This window comes from Chlamydotis macqueenii, chromosome 10, assembly GCF_036417535.1.
Source record: "Chlamydotis macqueenii isolate bChlMac1 chromosome 10, bChlMac1.mat, whole genome shotgun sequence".
NCBI classification, from domain to species: Eukaryota; Metazoa; Chordata; class Aves; order Otidiformes; family Otididae; genus Chlamydotis; species Chlamydotis macqueenii.
Genome location: NC_141565.1, coordinates 22,950,599 through 22,969,736, shown reverse-complemented (window position 1 = coordinate 22,969,736; position 19,138 = coordinate 22,950,599). Strand labels below are relative to the sequence as shown.

General features: G+C 53.4%; 1 protein-coding gene across 1 annotated transcript in view; it reads left to right on the top strand.

Moving 5' to 3' along the window:
* PLXND1 (plexin D1) overlaps positions 1–19,138 on the top strand; it is a 77,186-nt gene that overhangs the window by 43,817 nt on the left and 14,231 nt on the right. Inside the window, exons 17-26 of the mRNA XM_086755568.1 lie at positions 1,919–2,009; positions 2,167–2,442; positions 3,338–3,487; positions 7,113–7,227; positions 8,255–8,362; positions 9,055–9,167; positions 10,403–10,510; positions 11,591–11,721; positions 12,144–12,342; positions 18,497–18,643. Coding sequence (XP_086611694.1) covers positions 1,919–2,009; positions 2,167–2,442; positions 3,338–3,487; positions 7,113–7,227; positions 8,255–8,362; positions 9,055–9,167; positions 10,403–10,510; positions 11,591–11,721; positions 12,144–12,342; positions 18,497–18,643 — 1,438 coding nt within the window. The remainder of the gene's footprint in view (positions 1–1,918; positions 2,010–2,166; positions 2,443–3,337; positions 3,488–7,112; positions 7,228–8,254; positions 8,363–9,054; positions 9,168–10,402; positions 10,511–11,590; positions 11,722–12,143; positions 12,343–18,496; positions 18,644–19,138) is intronic.

Genomic DNA, 19,138 nt, shown 5'->3' with positions numbered 1-19,138 from the left:
GCTGGCACGCGTCTGCATCTGCCGGTGGGAGAGGGTCAGCTGCGGGCTGGTGGGAGAAGGGCTTTCTCAGCCCAGGCTTTGACGCGTTGCCTTGCAGACAGGGACAGAGGGCACCGCAGAGTGCTCTCACGGTGTCCCAGCACTCGGGTAGAAGAGGTCTCACACAGCAGGACTGGCCATAGCTCGTTTCAGTACATTTAGGATATGGAAAAAAAGCAGCCTTGGTAACTGCACTGTGTGCACCTGCTGGGTGCTTTAGGGAGGGTCAAATTGGGGGTTCTGTGAGACCCTGAGGACTTTTCTTGGCGGTAAAACTGCTGGAGGATAAGTTGAGGTTTGTAATTTGGATTTCAGCCTTCTCCAAGGTCACAGTATTTCATTTTTAAAGCATGTTGCTTTTAATTTCATGTATCTCCGTGGAGCTCTCAGGCTCCTGTTCCTTTGGATACCGTGGTGAAATCCCACCTTCCTCAGCTGTGGACCCTGGAAAACTCAGGGCTGACCAAGAAACCCGAGAGCCCGGTGCCTGTGCCTGCGGGACCACGGTGAAAGCAGCACGCTCAGGGCAGGAGCACGCAGCAGGCTCCGACGGTCTGATCCCCCTGGAGCAAAGCCGTGTCTCAGTGTTCCCAAGCGCAGCGCCAAAGATGTGGGCTGTGGGGAAGTTAATGACAAGGCACGGTAGTGACTCAGGCAACCTCAGCTCCTTGCAGGATTGTGAACCATGCTGAGTGGTGGGAGCGGTGTCTGGACACAGAGACAGTGGCAGAACGTCACTGCCCGTATTCACCAGGGTATTTCTCCATCACCTTGGTCTGCTTGCTTAGTGCTTGCAGCAGTTTCCAGATTTCAGACCGCTGAGGACGTGACAGCAGTCTCTCTCTTCAGGCTTCTTGGTGGCTCCTGGAGTCAGGCTGCTCTGGTGCATGGCTGGGCTGTTGACCATGAGGGGTCAATAATGTGTAAAAATTTAGCTGGATCTGATTTATCGTACCGTATTGCTGGAATAGTCTGTGTAAGCAAAGTTTGAAGTAAAGCAGAAGCTGTTAAGTAGCCTGCAGATGTGACAGGCTGGTAGTTAGAAACTTTGGTCATAGCTCTGTGGTCATACCCACCAGTGTCAGAGAACCTGGCACCCAGGGCCTTGGGCCCAAAGCTGCTGTGCCTGGAGTGGTCTCCTGGTGATAGGATGCGTGAGCCCTGACTGTTCCCTGACAGGTGCTCCAAACGGATGAAATGTGGTATGAGGGAAGGGGAAGGTGAACCCAGGGTGTGGCGTCTGCTGTCCAGAGCAGACAGGCAGTGCCGGTTCTCCACCCCTTGCTCTGCCCAGCAGCCTTGTGTGCATCAGGGCCTTCTGGTTACTATCGGTAATTGACTGCACATTGAGAGGCCCGTGTTGTGCATTCCCCAGGCAGCAGATCCAAAACACAAAAGAACTTTCACATTTTGATCTAAACCAGAAGTGTCTGGGAGACGCAGGATCCCTGTCCACCTTAAAGGGGTCTCTTCCCTCTCCAAGGCTTCCAGTTCTCTGCGGGTTGCTGCGGGGCAGGGGCAGGGAATATCTCCTGGCCCTTGCTCTGAGGGGTTGGAGGTTATCCGGTGGCCTGGGAAACCTGCTGCGTGCCCAGGCTGCTCCCTGGGGGGCGGGAGTAAGCAGGATGGTTTTCTGCTGCTGGAAGAGGCCTCCCCTTCCCACCACAGCACCGCTGCTGCTCCTTCCTTCCCTGGTACCTTGGAGCAGTGTGGGTGCTTGCTGTTAGCAGGAAGAAAGCTTTGGCTGTTGGATGACATTTTCTGCTCAAGCAGCTGGGAAACATCCCTGGGAAAATGACGGCAGGGAGACCCAGCCATTGCACTTCACCACTGCGTTGTCCTCTCCGGTCACTCTCTCTTTCTTCCCTTCTCCTCAAAGCGGGGGCAGGATCATCACCCTGGAAGGAAGAGGCTTTGAGCTGGTCCAGAACGTCTCCATGGTTGTCCGTGGCATCGGCAGAGAGCAAACGGTGGGTGTCCCCGCTGGGTATTGTGCCTGGTGCCTGAAGGCGTTTGGGGTGCGAAGCCGAGGCCTTAGCCCGTGCTATGGATGGGACTGGGAGCAAGGCTGGGTGGGAGCGGACAGGATGTTGGGTTTTTGATGTGCATGCTCTCTCCTGCTTTCAGAGCTGCAAGGTTCACACTGACACCATGATCACCTGCCCCTCTCCAGCTGCCTCCAACATCACTGCGGGGAGCAAGCCTGCACCCGTCGATTTCTATTTGAACGGTCGCCTCTATGCAGATGACCATCTGGCCCTGGATGAGGATATGTACCCCGAGGAGGCCTTGCACATCAGCAAGTTCAGCCTGGAGTACTATGCCGATCCCCAGTTCTTCACAGCCAAGAAGGAGAAGTGGATCAAGCACCATCCTGGCGAGCCCTTGACTCTGGTGATACACGTAAGAGAGTGGCATTTGCAGCTCTTCTGCTTTCGGGGGGTTGCCTGCTCCCCACGTGGGAGCTCTTCAGCCCTAAGTGCCAGCACAGTGGCTCTCCACAAGTGTGGGAGAGAGAAGGGAGGACGGGGACGGGAGAGGTAGGAGCTGTGCAGGAGCAGGCAGTTCCTGCTCAGCCTGCTGCACCTGCATCTCTCTGCAGCAGGAGATGCAGCGTGACCGAGGATGCCCTTTGGGGCATGACGGCAGAGCGCTGCTTTTGACGGATGTAATAGCAAGCAGCTAAATAAAATACTGCACATATGAAAAAGAAGCCGGGCAGGTACTCCAGAGGGTCCTGACAATAGATATTTATTCCTGCAGAAACAGGTCTTGCATTCTTCTCTTTTGGCTACTGAATTCAGCTCGGTTAACAAGGAAGTGGGGGTACAGCAGTTGAGTGGCTTGGACAATGCGCACTAGTAATTCAAAGGCCATTGTTCACTGCAGGATATCCTCACTGGTTGCAACATGCTTCAGAAACGCGCTCCCCCTTTCCCAGGCTCTGCAGACATCCCCTGGCTGCCTCCTCTCTTGTACATCCTTCCCCCCTCCCAGGTGGGCGCTTGGATCCTTATCTGCAGCGCACAGCCAGGGCAGATCAAAAGCAGATTTTTCCAGGTTCCGTGAGGGGCTTGCTTGTCCTGTGCCCCACGCTGAGTGAGGAATGGGAAACAGGAAAATGAGGAATGGCCCACTTCTGGGTTTCCTGCAGAGTGCTGAAAAAATGTCCTTGGGGAGGGAGAGTCTTCCCAGGTCTGAGAACCAGCAGGGAATACGGAAAGTAAAGCAGGAAAATTGGTTGCAATTCCTACTGCTACTCTAAAGACTGACATCCTGATTCTATTTTTGTCATTAGAAAGAGCCCGATAGCCTGGGCCTGGAAAGCAATGAGTACCAAGTGAAAATTGGCCTTATCTCCTGCGAGATCCAGATTGTTTCGGACAGAGTCATCCACTGCTCTGTCAACGAGTCACTCAGCACCTCAGAAAGACAGCTGCCGGTGACGGTGAGTGCCGGGAGCCTCCACGTACTGGGTGAGCGGGGCAGAGAGGGTCCCTGTGCCAAACCCTGCGCGTGGGCAGGAGCTGGCGGGCGCACTCACCCGCAGCCCTGCAGAAGGCCGCAGGGACGGACCGAAGGGCGGATGGATCACGCGGTGTTTGCAGCTGTCCCCAGGACCGCTTGTCGGCAGGATGCAGGTGCCGTCGGTGCTGAGGCTGCCCTGAGTCACGGAGAGGGGCTGCCATGCTCCAAATCGTGGGGCACCAATGGCTGCCTGCTGCGTTAACTGCGCTGTGAGCTGCGGGGGGAGATTTTGTCAGTTCTTGTAAGGCACTGTGAAATTCCAGGCATGTGAGTTTTTGTCACTTGCAGTAATTTTCTTTCTCCCCGTCATGAGATACGTTTGGGGATTTCCACACTGTTTTCCATCAGCTGGCCTCCCGCTGCCAGCGGAGGAGCCGCAAGTGGACGTGAGGCTCCCACCCTCCCCTGCAGCCGGGCGCCGGAGATGGGCCCTGCGCGTGAGCGGGGAGGGCGCAAGGAGGGCACGGGGCTGGAAGGGTTCCTGCTGCTTCCCAGGGGCTGCTCTTCATATCTGGAGATACCCCCGTCCCCATGGTCTGAGACCCTGCAGCCCCCTCCCAGCCCGTGTGTTAACGGTGGATGGGTGGGAGCCTGCGGCGTGGCAGGGAGGAGGAGGAGGGGCGAAGGGAGCTGAGGGCTGTGGCCTTCAGCTGCCCAGAGGAAAGGCATGAAGATGCACGGCCAAATCACTGACAGGGCTGCCCGGCTTACTGGTTATAGCCTGTGGTGTATGAAATTCTGCTGCAAACTGGAAACATGGAAATGCAGAAGTAGCAGAATTTCCCCAGTCATTTTAATGGAAATTTTAAACAGGGTAATTTTGGTTTTAGTGAGAACGGAGAAACAGGGAAATCCCTTTGGGGAAGAAAGGAATTTATGAGTTTGCTAGTCTTGGTTTGACATAAAACGTTCAGGGCAATACCCTAGTAGGTCCCTAGGAAGCAGGAGAGTGATACCCAGCCCTAAAACATCACATAGCTATTAAGAGTGTACCAGCACTGACAGCGCAGCTGATTAATCAACTTGTATTCCCGTCTGCACACTTACTAAACCCTCATACGTGGTTCGAGTTGTGGCTGGTTCGTAGGCAGCACCTCCCTTTGGAACCTGCTCCTAAAGGCTTCGGTAACGCGGGGCCGGGCACCCAGGGGTCCTTGCCTGCTTTGCATCGACGGCAGCTACCGGGGGCTGCAGGCGCCTCGCCCGCCGGCGCGGAGTCTCTCCTCTGGCGAGCTGCGGTGCTTGTTGTTGTGACTGCCCGGTTTGCCCTCGTTTAGATGGCAGAGGTCACATCTGCAGGGACCAGAGCGCAGGAGAACAGCCCTTTAAAACACGTCCCACTGCTGATCGTAGTTCTGGCCATGATGTGGGGTGTGCCTGTTCTGTGGAGGTGTTCTCGGTCCGGGTCCGTATTAGCAAGTCACACAGGGCAGCAGGAGCTGTCTGTAGAGAGGAGGTGATGATGATGGGGCTCCTGAGCCTTCCCGTGTTTTGGGGGTCGCTTTCCAGAAGCTCTTTTGGGAGTGCCTTGGGTAAGCTGGAGCTTGATTTTGGTCTCGTTTAGTCCCAAGGGGATCCTGTTCACACCCTGGGAGGCTGCAAGGTGACTCCGTCCCATAAGCTGGAGCACAGTTCCCGGTGACCCCTGAGGGGTCCGTGCCCCAGGAGTCCTGCCCAGCCCCGACAGCTCTTCCCAGGAGCGGCGTGTCCTCTGGCCTGGCCCCTTCTGCACCCACCACGCGCTGGTAACAGGAAACGTTGGCATTTAACCTGCAGCCTAATTAGTTCCCCTTACAAAAGATTGTATTGAGTAGACCTGTCCAAATAAACAAGAGAAGCTTGCTGAGGCCTTCAGAACCATTTTTGTTCAAGACCAAACTCTTTAAACACTGAATTAAACAGCAAGTGTGGGATTTCTCCTCTGGCAAATGCAAAAGGTTGAGTTGGTGGGGAAAAAAAAAGATTCAAAACGCATCAAGGACTTGCCTCATCGCTGCATTTGAGATGAAAGAGCTGGAAATCTTGAGGCTAGGCAAGGTGCTGTGCAGACTGTCAGACAAGCCTCCGTGGATGCTTTTGCAGTGCTCACGGCTCCCTGTCCCATCCAGCATCTTGGTGCCCAGCGAGGAGGATACCGAAGCTCTTAGTGTTGGACCCTGCCCGGCAGCACCACCCCAGAGACCTCCAGCACCGGAGTCCATCTGAGGGCTGGTACAAGGGCACACTGGGGCCTGGAGCTGCGGGAGCCTGGCTGCGTGGTCCAGCACCGATGGTCGGAGGCACTGAAGGTTTTCCTGACACCAGGCGATGGCAGCCAGCGTTGCCCGCAGCAGGGCAGGCCATCTCTTGCCTGTGGAGGGAGCAGCGCAGGGACAGACCTCCGGGCTTGTCCGGATCCCTCAGCTGGCAGTGTCAGTGCCCTCGCCCGCACTCCCAGGAGCCGGGGCTTGGATTTCCCGGTGGGCATGGAGCTGTGCTCTACGCAGTGTTTGAAGCACGGATGTTGTGGCAAGGCCCTGCTTGTGGCACTGCTTTGGCCCAGCTGCTGAGAGCTGGCTGTGATTTAACCGCAGTGTGCAACTTCCCTGGAGATGCTCCGTGACAGATGAACAGTCATAAGATTGTTCCATCTCTTCCCTAACTTGTTTCAGTTTTTTTTTTTTTTCTCGAGTTTCTCTCGCTTCTCAGTCCTTGAGAGAAATGAAACTCGCATTTCCAGAAGCGAAAGACTTGCGTGGTCATGAGTTTTCCTTATCAGATGATGCTGTTGAACCCTTTCATCCCAGGCGCCTAGAGAGCCGTTTGTAAACAGCGCCGAGTAAACTCCCCAGCCTGCCTGTGGTGTGTGTTGGCCCCTTCCCTGCTGGCAGTCAGGAGCCCGAAGGAGCGAGCTCAAATGCTTTGTGCTTGGTGTCCCAAGAAGTAGGGATTGGGAGCAGAGCCAGCACCTCCTGACACCCCATACACTGCTTGAGCCACAAGATCATTATTCATCTCTGGTCTCATTTATTTTTATTCCCTTACTTTATTTGTATTTCAAAGGCTTTAAAGTTTCTTTACCCTTCTTTTCCTGAGTGGCAGCAGTTCTGCTTTTGGAGGAGAAAGGAGCGTGCAGCTGGGATTCAAAGGTCGTTCAGAGGCAGAACAGGGTTGGGTGGTTGGTGGAAGTGGTTTTCTAGTAAACGTAGCACGAGCAGTACTGTGTGGTACAGGGACCTCTCTAAGAAGGGTTGTTTCGCGCACGGGGTGGGTGCAGTGGGGCCATGACGTGCCCTAGGATGGGCACCGCTGTGGTACCACTGCCTGCTGTGACCCAGCCCCGGCTTCCCACCGGAGAATGCAGGAAGGGAACTGGGCACAAAGTCCCTGAGGTCCAGCCGTGCAGGGCACAGCCCGGCCTCCCCTGGGCTGAGCCAGCGTGGTCGGTAGGTCCTTGGGCAAAGGTCTGCCGAGCGCTGCCCGTAGCCCCTCCTCGCTCAACCTCTGAGCCGTTTGGCAACGGGCTGCTCAGCTCCTGCTTTTCCTCCCTCCTTCTCTCTCTCTAGATCCAAGTTGGAAAGTTCAACTACACAATTGCGATGCTGCACCTTGGGGGAGGAGAGACAGCAATCATCGTCTCAATTGTCATCTGCAGCATCCTGCTGGTCCTCTCTGTCGTAGGTAAGGGAAAAGAGCAATGGGTTTCCAGGCTGTGCCCACGTTTTTTCTCGTTGCACGTGGAGGGGTGAAGATGACTCGCTCACACCTTAGGGAACCTCTGAGTGCTGCAGTTGCGCAGTATCTGCGGCTGGTCTGGGTGCAGCTCCTCTCTGTGTGGGACCAAGCCAGGACCCGGGATCAGAACTTCCTGCAGCACGGAGCATTTCCTGGCTGAATCCATAGTTCAGCTCCATTACTGGAGCATGTGGTATCTATAAACTTACCCTTTCCCCAAAACACTTCGTAGCTACTATAATACAAAGTAAAGAAGGGTGTGAGAAGCTAGGCTTAGACTTGTACTGACTTGAGCAGGGCTCGCACACAGGCGTGACTGTCCCCGACCATCCCAAAGGTCCACCCAGCACGGGGCCCTGCCGTCAGTGACAGGCGCCTGGCGAAGAGCAGGCATCCCTGGCTGCAGATCTGGAGCAGACACAACAGTTTGCTAACCTCGCTGGATGCACCTGTGTCCTCTGGCTGGGGTGTCTTCTCATCGTGTGCCCAGAATGACTGCAGCAAGCAGCCTGTCAGTTGACAGCAAATGAAGTGTTTCTAATAGGGACTGAATTTATTTTTGATAAAGATTATAATGCACGTTATTTGTTAAATGCATCACCCATCATTAGAAACATTTCTGAAGGCATGGGAAGAGTGTCAGACATGAGCACTGTAGTACAGGTGGTAAACATCTTAAAATCTGTATTTATTAATCAGCTGGAATACATTAATGTGACGCTAAGCTGAACATAGGCAGCCCAGACCTAAACTGAAGATGACAGTTACAGCATCATCATTAAATTCCAGCTGGTTTTACTTATTATTTACAGCTAATTGACAGCTGCCTGATCTGATACCAGTCTGGTTGTAGGTGTTAAACCAACACTGAATTCAGCTTTCTGCACCCGTGTCGGCAGAGGACCGCTCTGATCCCAGCAGCAGCTGCTCCTAAGCGCTAGTCTAAAAGGCTCCTTCCTTTCCTCTTTTCCAGCTCTCTTTGTGTTTTGCACAAAGAGCCGCAGAGCAGAGCGCTACTGGCAGAAAACCCTGCTCCAGATGGAGGAGATGGAGTCGCAGATCCGGGAGGAAATCCGCAAAGGTAAGTCGCCGTGCTGGGCGCCGAGGAGGAGCCAGGACTAGGCGGGGATGCTGGAATGGCGGGGTTGAAGCCATTCACCTTCTACTCTGTAGAAGTTTACAGGATTATTTATAGGAGAATTTCCGTCACCGCCTGTGTGCTTCAGCGGGGTTTGTGAATGCAGCTCAGTGGCTGAAAGCGTGGCCCTGCCGCGGTCTTGCTGCCTGACCCGGCGCGCCACTGGTCTTCAGCACCGCTGGTTTCCCTTTCTGGGGGCTGATGGCTGTTGGCCATGTCGGAGGGTTGCTTGAAGGCCACGGTAATCTTTAGTGTGCTTTATGACTGGGCGCATCAAAAATTGCAATGTGCTCCTGCTAGAGCAGTGGGAGAAGCAGTCCCAGCGCCTGCTCTGCTGTCCCCGCGGTCTCCGGCTCCGCAGGGCAGGCTGAGGTCCCCGTCCAGCCGAACCGGTGCGGGGGCTGGTCCCGAGGCAGGGGAAATGTTCTCCCTGTCAGCGCTGCGGGACCTGCTGTGTGGTGCTGGTGGTTACACCTGATGGCAAGCTGCTGTTCCTGGAGAAGCCTGCTTCAGCCCGCTCAGGGGAGAGGCTGGAAAAGCAGAGATGAGATGGCACGGTGTTCGGTGCCAGCCTGCTCACTCGCTCGGCTGGCAGAGCATCGGAGCGCTCACATCTGTGGGTCTCTTTGTGCAAGGTTTTGCGGAGCTGCAGACAGACATGACAGACCTGACCAAGGAGCTAAACCGCAGCCAGGGGATCCCGTTCCTGGAGTACAAGCACTTTGTCACCCGGACGTTCTTCCCCAAAGTAAGGCGATACCACATTTCACAGGCACCTGATCGCTCCCAGGTCCTTCCTGACCAGACCAGGGCTCTGCTTTCCCTCTCCTGCAGGCTTATTACAGTGTAACAAAATAATTTCACTGTTATGTATTTAGTTGTCACGTATTTCAGCCTCAATTATCATCAAAAGTGGAGCTGCAGCTCCAGTGTACAGTAAGGCGTGGCTTGCTAGCACACGATGGAAGCCCGGCAGTGGCACCGGCCCGGAGCTGCTCTGGCTGGTGGTGTGATGCTGTTAGACACCCTCTTCTGAAAGCCCCCTCTCACATGAGCACAAAGTTCTGGGGTCACTCCTTTCTCCCCAGGGGCTCCAAGGCCACCCCGCTCTGTTCGATGGAGACTGAGGCTGAGGGGTGGCTGAAGGGCCTGTCTGCCATCCCTGCTCAGGGAAGGGGCGACTTTTTGTTCCATGCCGTGTGCCTCCAAGTGTCCAGCTGCTTGGCCGGTCCTCAGGAGTCATTAGATGCCTCTGCCTCCCCCGTCTCTTCTCACTGTTGAGGGCTGGGTGCGCAGTGCTCCCAGTAAGACGCCCCTTGGGCACCCGGTCCCAGTCTGTCTGACCCGAGTCCTCCTCCAGGGCCGCATCAGACGCACTGGTGCCGTAATTCCCGTCACTGGCTGCTCCGCTGTGCGCCCTTAACAGCGGCCGTATTTCACCCCTGAGGCAGCTGCCTTTCAGTGGTGAGGAGTGAGATGGTGATTTATGACTGCAGAGTGTTTCGTTAGGAGTGATTACTCAGGTTTTTAAGTTACTCAGTCTCTATATATCTGCACACTAGAGTCTTTAAGATTCAGGCTGCTATATGAATGTTAGAGATTTAAACATTTTTCCCATCTGTTTCAAAAGTTACATATGTTAAAACACCCAGTACTCCTCTATTTTGACTCAGTCTTCCATAATGCTTTCTCTTCTGGGATTTTTCGAGCTGTCAAATTAGTCTATTTGCAGTCTCCCCACCCTAACAGCCTCCTCTCTGTGCAGACATCTGCCTCCCCCTGTTCTTGTGGTGTTTGCTCAATCAAGAGGCTCTTGCAAAGTGTTTAAAGGCTTCGTAAACCATACCAATGCATTTCTTCATAATGGGTGGTCTCCAGCCCCAATGACATGTCTCTCCATCTCGTTCCCTCGGGGCTCACGGCAAGCGAGGAGGTCCCTGGCCGGGCGCAGCCGCCCTCCACTAACACTGTGCTTGCTTGCAGTGTTCCTCGCTCTACGAGGAGTGCTACATCCTGCCGTCCCAGCAGCTCGGCTCCCAGGTGGGCTCCCAGGTCCAGGAAACTCACCCGCTGCTGGCCGGGGAATGGAAAGTGAGTAACCTGCTACAAAACAAATGCTGGAGTGGTTGCTAACCATACTTGTGTGTGTTGACAATGCCGTGCGTTTTCTTGTGGTGTGTGGGAGATGCATGATCACTCAGAACACTTAACACATACCAGAATCAGATCAGCTTTGGCTGACTGGAGAAGGCCAATCTGTGGATCCGCTCTCGCATGAAGGAGCATTGTCCTGGGATCCTGCCGGGCTCCGCCATGGGCTTTTCTTCCTGGGTGTGTCATGTCACTTCAGTCCGTATGCAGTTCATCGTAAATGAGATTCCTCCAAAGCAGAGACTTGGTAAAAGCTGTTGTTGTCCCAGAGCTGGGTTTCATGTGGACAAGAAGTAGGAATTGAAGAATCAGAGAGTCACTTAGTCTGGAAGGGAGCTCTGCTTAAAGCAGCTCCAGCTCAGGGAGGGTGCTGGGGGCCTTGTCCAGCTGTGTCAAATATTTTCAAGGATGGAAATCCCACAGCCTCTCAGAGCCCCGCTCCAGTGTCCAGCCACCTTAAAGGTGAAAACTTCCATCCTTATATTCAATCAGTGCCCCATGCTCCATCTGGTGTCCCTTGCCTCTCGTCCTAGCACTGTGCCGGCAGAGAAGAGCCTGGCTCTGTCTTCTCTGTCCTCCCATGGGGCAGCTGAAGGCTGCAGTGGGATCTCCCCATACCATTTCTTAAAGCTGGCCAAACCCAGCTCTCTCCACCTCTCCTTGTATGCCCACTAATTGTTTTGGCAGCCCTCAGCTGCACTTGCTCCGATTTGCCAATGTCCATCTTGTAGTGGGGAGCCCAAATCTGGCCTCCGTACTCCGGGTGGCCTCAAGTGCTGAACAGAGAGGAGTGGCCGCTGCCCCTGCCCCGCTGGCCAAGCCGCTTCTGATGCAGTCCTGGACGCAGTCGTGCCCTCGCCAGGAAAGCATGCTGCTGGCCTGTGTCAAATGGGGAGTGAGGGGTCTTCATCTCAGTACCTGCACGTTCAGCAGGGACATCCTGGCAGTCAGGCAGGGTAAAAGCTGGAGGAAAACAACAAGCAGGGCTTTTCTCACTCTGCTTTCTAAATTTTTCTTTAGATACCTGAAAACTGCAGACCCAATATGGAAGAAGGAATCTCGCTGTTCTCCACCTTACTCAACAACAAGCACTTTCTCATTGTGTTTGTCCATGCTCTCGAGCAGCAGAAGGACTTTGCTGTTAGAGACAGGTATGAGCTTCTGAACCAAAGACCTGGCAGCTGGAAGAAACTGGTTTATTCCTAACCTGTAAGCAATCCAGCCCATGTCTGGAGCCATCCATTCCAGTTGAAGGTTGAGTTACACTTGCCTCCCACTTTTCCGTTAGAAACGGGTGGCCGTAAACCTCCGTTATCCTGAAGAGCACCAAAGGTACAATGAGTGACTCGCTCGGGAGTGTGTGTATCCCTGAACACTTGGTTTACCGGTAAAAAGGTGCGAGCTGACCCAAGGTCCTGCAGCACTGAAAGAGGGTTTGAAGTTTTAACACTGTTGAGAAGGCTCATGAAAATTATCAGATATACTGCCTTTGTGTTTTGGGTTTTTTTTTTATGCCAGTCAGCAGTTTAGTCTTGCTGGATTGGATTGGGTCATACACAATTCTGTGTTTCAGGTGTAACCTGGCCTCCCTGCTTACTATTGCATTGCACGGGAAACTGGAGTACTACACCAGCATCATGAAGGATCTCTTGGTGGATCTAATAGACGCTTCAGCTTCCAAAAACCCCAAGCTGATGCTGAGAAGAACGGAATCCGTGGTGGAGAAGATGCTCACCAACTGGATGTCCATCTGCATGTACAGCTATCTCAGAGTAAGAGAACCAGCTCACTGCTGTTGCGGGTGCGAGTTCAGCACTGCGTGCAGGAGTCGTGAGGGGTGCATGGGACAGCTGAGGACCTAAGTACCACTTGAACGGTCACTGATGGCTGACGAACTCCAGTGTATTGAAGGGTTCAAGTGTGGAAAAGCAACCTTAAGTTGCTTCTCCGCTTCTGCCTGGGGATCTGGTGAGATCAGACTTCGCAGCAAGCCTTTCCTAAGGCCGGAGCACGAACTCACATTCGCACCATGCTTGAGAAGAGAGCCGCAGGGGAGCAGAGAAAAAACCAAAGTGGCTTGAGGTTTTGGAAACTGTTCCAGTTATTTGTTGTTTTCTCTGACCAGCTCATGCAGCCGTACTGGCGGTCGCCAGCCAGTTCAGCATTGTCTGTCTTGAGCGCGAGAGCCCCGGTTGTCGAGAGGGGTGGTGGCACCGGGGCAGTGCTGTGCCATGTCATTGCGCGTTGGTATGTGGGGCTTCTCACGTGGGAGGCGTCCGCGTGGTTCCCCTCTGGCCAGACGGATCCTAGCAGGAGAGGCGGGATGTCTGTCCCAGAAGCCTGACTGTCTTCCGATGGTAACGAAAAGGAATATATTTAGCTTGTCAGAGCACATCAGCAGTCCATCTGCTCAGTGCTTTATCTCCAACATTTGCCAGTTCTGGTTGGAATTTCCCAGAAGAATTGAGCAATAATTTAATTGATTCCATGGCAGTTAATTGGAGGACACCCCATTATACCCACGGGGAGAGCCTTGAAAAAGCATTTGAAAAATCTCTTTTCCCAAAGTGTTTGCTACAGCCATAGAAGCAATTCTGTATTGTCCTCATACATATCATAATGTCTTCTGATCCCAGCTGATGATCACTTTTTATCCTAAAGCCTGTGGTTTTGTAGTTCGTAATAGCTCATTTTAGCTCACATAATTAGCCAGTATAATGAAAGAAAAGTTACAGGAACGAATGAGGGTGGCTGTGCCGATGCAGCACGACTGTCCAGCCCGTAAGGGCAGCAAAAAGTGAATCAGTGAGTTTTTTTTAATCTTCAGTTTTTGTGCCGGTACTTAAACTATTGGAGAAAAAAAGTGCTGATCTCTCCTTTTGGAGAGCAGAGACCACATGTGAGGCATCTGATCCAGCTCCAGTTTGTGCTAAAAATGGACATTGTGCAAGAAGGCCTTCTCAAGGGAGAAAAAAAAAAAAAAAAAAAAAAAAGAGGAAAGTAAGCTGAGTCTTATCACGTGGGCCTGGAGACTTGGGCATGTTACATAGCTAATTAATGGTGAGGAGCTTCCAAGTGCTGCCCTGGGGCACCTGGAGTGGAGATGTCCCTCACCGCAGGCCTGGCCAGGGCCGGTGGCAGGGCTGGCGCCCATCCCTGTGGCTGAGGTGCTGCGGGCGTGAGCTGGCTTTCCTGTGCCATGTGGTCCCAGCCCGCACCACAGAGGGAGGAGGAGGCACCGCGTGTGTGCATGGAGCGGGTCTGCGGGGCAGCAGTGGCAGAGCTGACGGGCCACCAGCTGAATCCGCATCTCTGTCTGCCTGCGGACGATGGGTCTCAGCAGAGGCCAACGTCGCACGCTGGGTTTGCAGTCTCAGTCTTGCTTCACGTGCTCAGCCTGAAGCCATGGCCGTGGAGGCCATTGCTGCACTTCCCAGCACAGCCTGTTTCCCACATTTGAAAAGTAAACCGTTCCCATACTGGAGTGCAATAAAAAGTTACTTTCCAAGAGACTTTCACGTCAATGTGCTCCACAGTAAAGGTTTCTCCTCTGATCAGAGAAGAAACCATGCTGGGGGAAAAAAGGTACGGAGGAGGAAGAGAACTGATCAGACAGACACGTCCGGAGATGCCCTTTGACCGTCCCAGGAGGAGGGGGCTCCCGGGCGGATGTGAGCTCAGCTGTGCAGAGGGACGGGGGTCCTGGCAGAGCCGGGACCATCCCTGCCGTGCAGGAGAGCGCAGAGCCCCCGCAGTCACACAGACAGCACCTCCTTCCACGCAGGCTGGTTTCAGCCCAGGGCTGCGATTTAAATACGAGCTGTAGTCAAACACCTCCCATGTGCCTTGCGTTCCTCTGGATCAAACTCTTTTGCCTTCAGAGAGGCATTTCTTGGTTAAAAAAAAGGCTGCCCGCCTGCCTTGTAGCGCTGATCTGTCAGACGTGTGACGATGGGTCTGGTTTTCATTCCTGAATTATCCCCATTAATCACAACGTCTATTTGAAACAGCTGCCGCAGAGGTCCCTGCCGTTATGCAGTGGAAAAATTCCAAGTGCTTGTATTTTCCCTTGTAAGTCAATGCTACATGCTCAGAACATTTGTTTCGTATTAATGCTCTGCCTAACAGTCCGTCCATTTGTGTTTTGGGGGAAAATGATTTGAGGGAGCTGTCTTCAGCTGGGGAGGAGTGGCAGGCTGCAGTCAGCAGCGGGCTGAACATGTGGAGGGCACCTGAAGGCAGCGGAGTCAGCGCTCTGGCAGGGGAGCGTTGGCGGGCGCGCGGGAGAGAAGGTGAAGAGCTAGCAGGAGGCGTGCTGCTTGACACTGAATTCAGGGGAAACTCGCAGCGTTTGCAGAATCCATGCAAATCTCTGTTTCTGCAGAACTGAGTGAGAATCGCGGATGAAATGGTCAATGTCTCTACTTTCTACAGCTTTGGTGGAAAGTGCTGAGGAAAAAGCCTTCCCCATGGGAAATCATGGTACCATTGTGCTTGGCTCCTGACAGGATCGGGGGACTGGGAGTTAAAGGAAAATTAGGATCCTGGAATTCAGCTTTTAGGTCTGGGTCCAAGCTTCCTGAAGTTTTGCATGTGAGATGGAGCTGAGGTTTGGCTCCTCACAGAGTGCAAAGAGATAATAATCCCAAAATTAGCAGGCACTTGGGATAAGCAGCTGTTTTCTGTGCTTTTCCCATCCCAGCCTCACCAAGACGTTTTGGAAATGGCTATGATGTGTTCCTGGGAGGACATCTCTAATGACTTGTCAACCTTGTTAATAGGGCAGCAACATGTGAATCCAGTCTGTGCTCTAAACCCTTTTTTTCCCAAGTATATAAAAACCAAGCCCTCCCACGATCATCGTGCGTGACACATTTCAAGTGATGCCAGCCTGAACTGTGCTTTCCATTACTGTGACGTTATTTCGGTGCCCTGGGTAGCTGTAAGAGCCCGTAACAGTTCAGTCAAAAAAGAAAATGAAGTCTCATTAGAATACATTCACAATAGGAGGAAAAAAGGCCCCAGACTGTGTTTTTTTAAGTATTTTTTTGTCCTGAATCAGCACTGATCTTTTCTAGTTAAACTTCCTTTCTCCAACTAGCCAAGTCCAAAGACATTTTGATTTGTTTCCAGATGAGTTTTCCGAACAATGCTTGAGGTTTCCAAGTTTGCCATTTTATCTTCCATCCCTGCCTGCCAGCCCTTCTTTCCCCTCTTTGAAATTTGCTGTCTGATTAGCACTTTTGCAGATTCCCTAACATCCCACAGTTCCTGAGCCTGAAAGCCAAAAAGCCAAACAGCAATAGTATCTCGCCAGCAGTGCGCTGTCGTCGTTTCCCGCGCAGGCGGTGCTGGGGCTGGTCCTGTTCACGCACGCCGCAGCGCGTCCGAAGGGCCCGCTCCGCTTCCCCAGGCTGCCCCTTCCCACGCAGCCTTACGTGTGCAGGAGGGGGCCACGGGATCCCCCCAACCCGTGCGGCCTGTGCTGGTTTCCAGCCGTAAAGAGCCTCTGTATCAGCAGGACTTGCACTTTTTAAATATTTCTGGAGGCAGCCGCAAGCCAGCCTCTGCGGCTGGAGCTGTGGCCAGAGCCAGAGCTTCCCACGGGGGAGACGGGGCAGGCTCCAAAACCAACGGACAATTTAGCCTTGGGGTCGCCTCCACTGTGTGCTCAGGCACATGTGACATAAACAGCGTTCCTGTTTGTAGCAGGGCCATTAGCAGGGTTTGCGACATGGCCCCTCTGTGGGGTCAGCGTGGCAGCGTTCCGTGCTCCCGTTACGGGGAAGGCAGGTCCTGCAGCCCGGGGCTGTCTGTGGCCGTGTCACTCCCTGCTCCCTCTCTCATACTTCTGCCTTTCTCTCAGAAACTAACTTCTTTCCATCTTCTGACACTTTCTCCACTCCGTTAGTAATTCTCAACTTCTCCACATCCCCACAACTTCACATCCTTCTCTGCTTTTTGGAAGCTGTGCCTTCCTCCATTTCCAGCACCGGCAGCTCTGCTGAGGGAGACCTCATCACTCGCTAGAGCTCCCTGAAGGGAGGGTGTAGGGAAGGGGTGCTGGTCTCTTCTCCCAAATAACTTGCGATAGAATGAGAGGAAATGGGCTCAAGTTGCAGCAGTGGAGGTTTAGATTGGATATTAGGAAACACTTATTTACTGAAAGAGTGGTCAGGCACTGGAACAGGCTGCCCAAGGACATGGTGGAGTCACCATCCCTGGAGGTGTTCAAAGAACGTATAGACGTGGCACTCCAGGACATGGTTTAGTGGACATGGTGGTGTTAGGTTGATGGTTGGACTTGATCATCTTGGAGGTCTTTTCCAGCCTTAAACATTCTATGATTTCTGTGATTTCTGTGAGCCTGTTTTATGCTGCGTGCTCAGAAGGAGCATTGTAGGAAGTCATTAAACTCCGGCAGAAGGCCCAAGGAGCTTCCCTGTGCTCATAAAAAAAGTTGCCCTTGGAAAATAAAGCAGGCGCCCCGTTGGCACAGATGGTGCGTGCCCACCTACGGCCCTGCTGTAGTGTCTTATCGTCAACTGCGCTGAACGCAGCCCAGTCAAAACTGACATCAGACTAATTGCTTTAGCAATTACAGGGCAATTAAATTAAAGAATCACCAAGTCTTAATTAAGAAGCAGATTGAACAGGATTTAGCAGCTCCTAGCTGAGAAGTACCGAAATCATTTGATATCTGTTGTCTTGAGCAGCATTTCAGATGGCAGGAATGTTTGTGCGGGGAGTGTGTGATGCTCAGAAAGTACGTGAATGTGCAATAATTTGCACTTGCCTCCTTGGAAAGAAATTGCACATGAACATTAGGGAGAACGGGATGTACTCCAGTACTGAAAAGGTTCTTAAGAAAATAGCTTGTGTTTTCCTTGCGCATCGGCATAGCAGACAGAAGTGGATCAGAAACCTGGCATTAAACCGTGTAGCTGAACCGCATCCCCAGTAGCTGGTCCCCGTTACGGTGTTTGTTTTCACTGCAGCGGTATCACAGCTCACCTCTCTGCTGTCGGACAAAGTTTGATGAATGTAAAGAGTTAAATGGTGTGTTTGCTTGCTGTCACATGGGAACAGCTTGTTGACCCCGCTCGTTTCTGTTTGGCTGTGATCGGGGCTGTGCTGTGGTATGGCAAGAATGAGCGCTAGTTCCCAGAGCACAGGCACACGCAGTGCACGCACGTCTGTGAGCTTCAGTGGCAAACCAGGCAGCGCAGAGAGCAGTTCAGCTGATGCCTTGCTGAGAAAGCTGGGTGCCCAAACACCTCTGTACAGCTGGAGTTCTGTACACATCAGCCCCATCCCTGTCCTGCTGAGTGCAGTAGGTTGTACAGTCTGCGCCCTGTCAGACTGCAGGAGACAGCTCTGTACCGGAGTATGCCAGATTCTCCCTGAAGTTCATGTGTGATTTCACGTGTAAATTAATGCACCTTTGTGTTTTGCTGAGCAGCGTGCGTGTGCATACGCACTCAGCACAGCTCTGCATGTGGCCCTACTTTCCGGGCAGTATGCGAGCGCGCTGCTCGTGAGACAGCGAGTGCTGGCGGGCCCGCTGGCGGCAGCCCCCAGCCCTGCAGAACCTGCTGGGGAGGTTGGATGGCGTATGTTGATGCTGACAGTCACAGTTCACCCTCCCTGCAAATCGCCTGCGGCTGTAGTCGGCTGTTATGTCCTCTTTCCCGTCTGCGCTGTCACATTGCCACAAGCCTGAAAACTTCTGAGCAGCCTCAGAGAGATGCTGCTGGGAGCCGGGGGGTGCGACAGCACTGAGCACCCGCCGGGGATTCGCAGCATCTGGGGTGGACCAGTCCAGTTACCCAGTGTGCGGCGCTGAGCCCGTCCCCACCACGCCGCTGTAAGGACTTACTGCCTCCACATCCTGTTTGCTTACTTGGCCTTCTTTCCTTCCCCCAGGAGACGGTTGGCGAACCCTTCTTCCTGTTGATCTGTGCGATCAAACAGCAGATTAACAAAGGGTCCATCGATGCCATCACGGGGAAGGCCAGGTACACCCTCAACGAGGAGTGGCTGCTGAGGGAGAACATCGAGGCGAAGCCGAGAGTGAGTGCCTACACCCCAAGGGCCTGAGGGACGCGTACCCCGGCGGGGTGGTTGTGCAGGCGGCTGATTTGGTACCTGTGCAGATCTGATAACCACATAAATTGCACCCCCATGCAGGCACCTTTGTCTTCATGTCCGTCCCTTGGTGGGTCACCTGAGTACCTCAGCTTAGGGGTGGGGGGAGGTAAGAAAATGTGTCCTGCCGTATTCAGAGACTTAAAGCAATGGGTTTACCTTTGCTGGCAAAAGAGCATCTTCACTAGCAGTGGGTGGGTGCTGGCTGCAAACAAGCGTCCGGGCTGAGGGCTTTGCCCAGGGTGTCAGAGGAGTGGCGCTGAAAAGCGGTTCTGCAGAATGCCTCCTGTGGGCGGGTGAGTGCTGTGCGTGTCAAGGGCTCGGTTCCCCCCAGTGCCTGACACAGAATTCAGCAGATGCCTTTCCAGAGCCTGGGTCTAATCCTGCTTTCAATTACCTGGCATAAATCTGGAGCAGCTT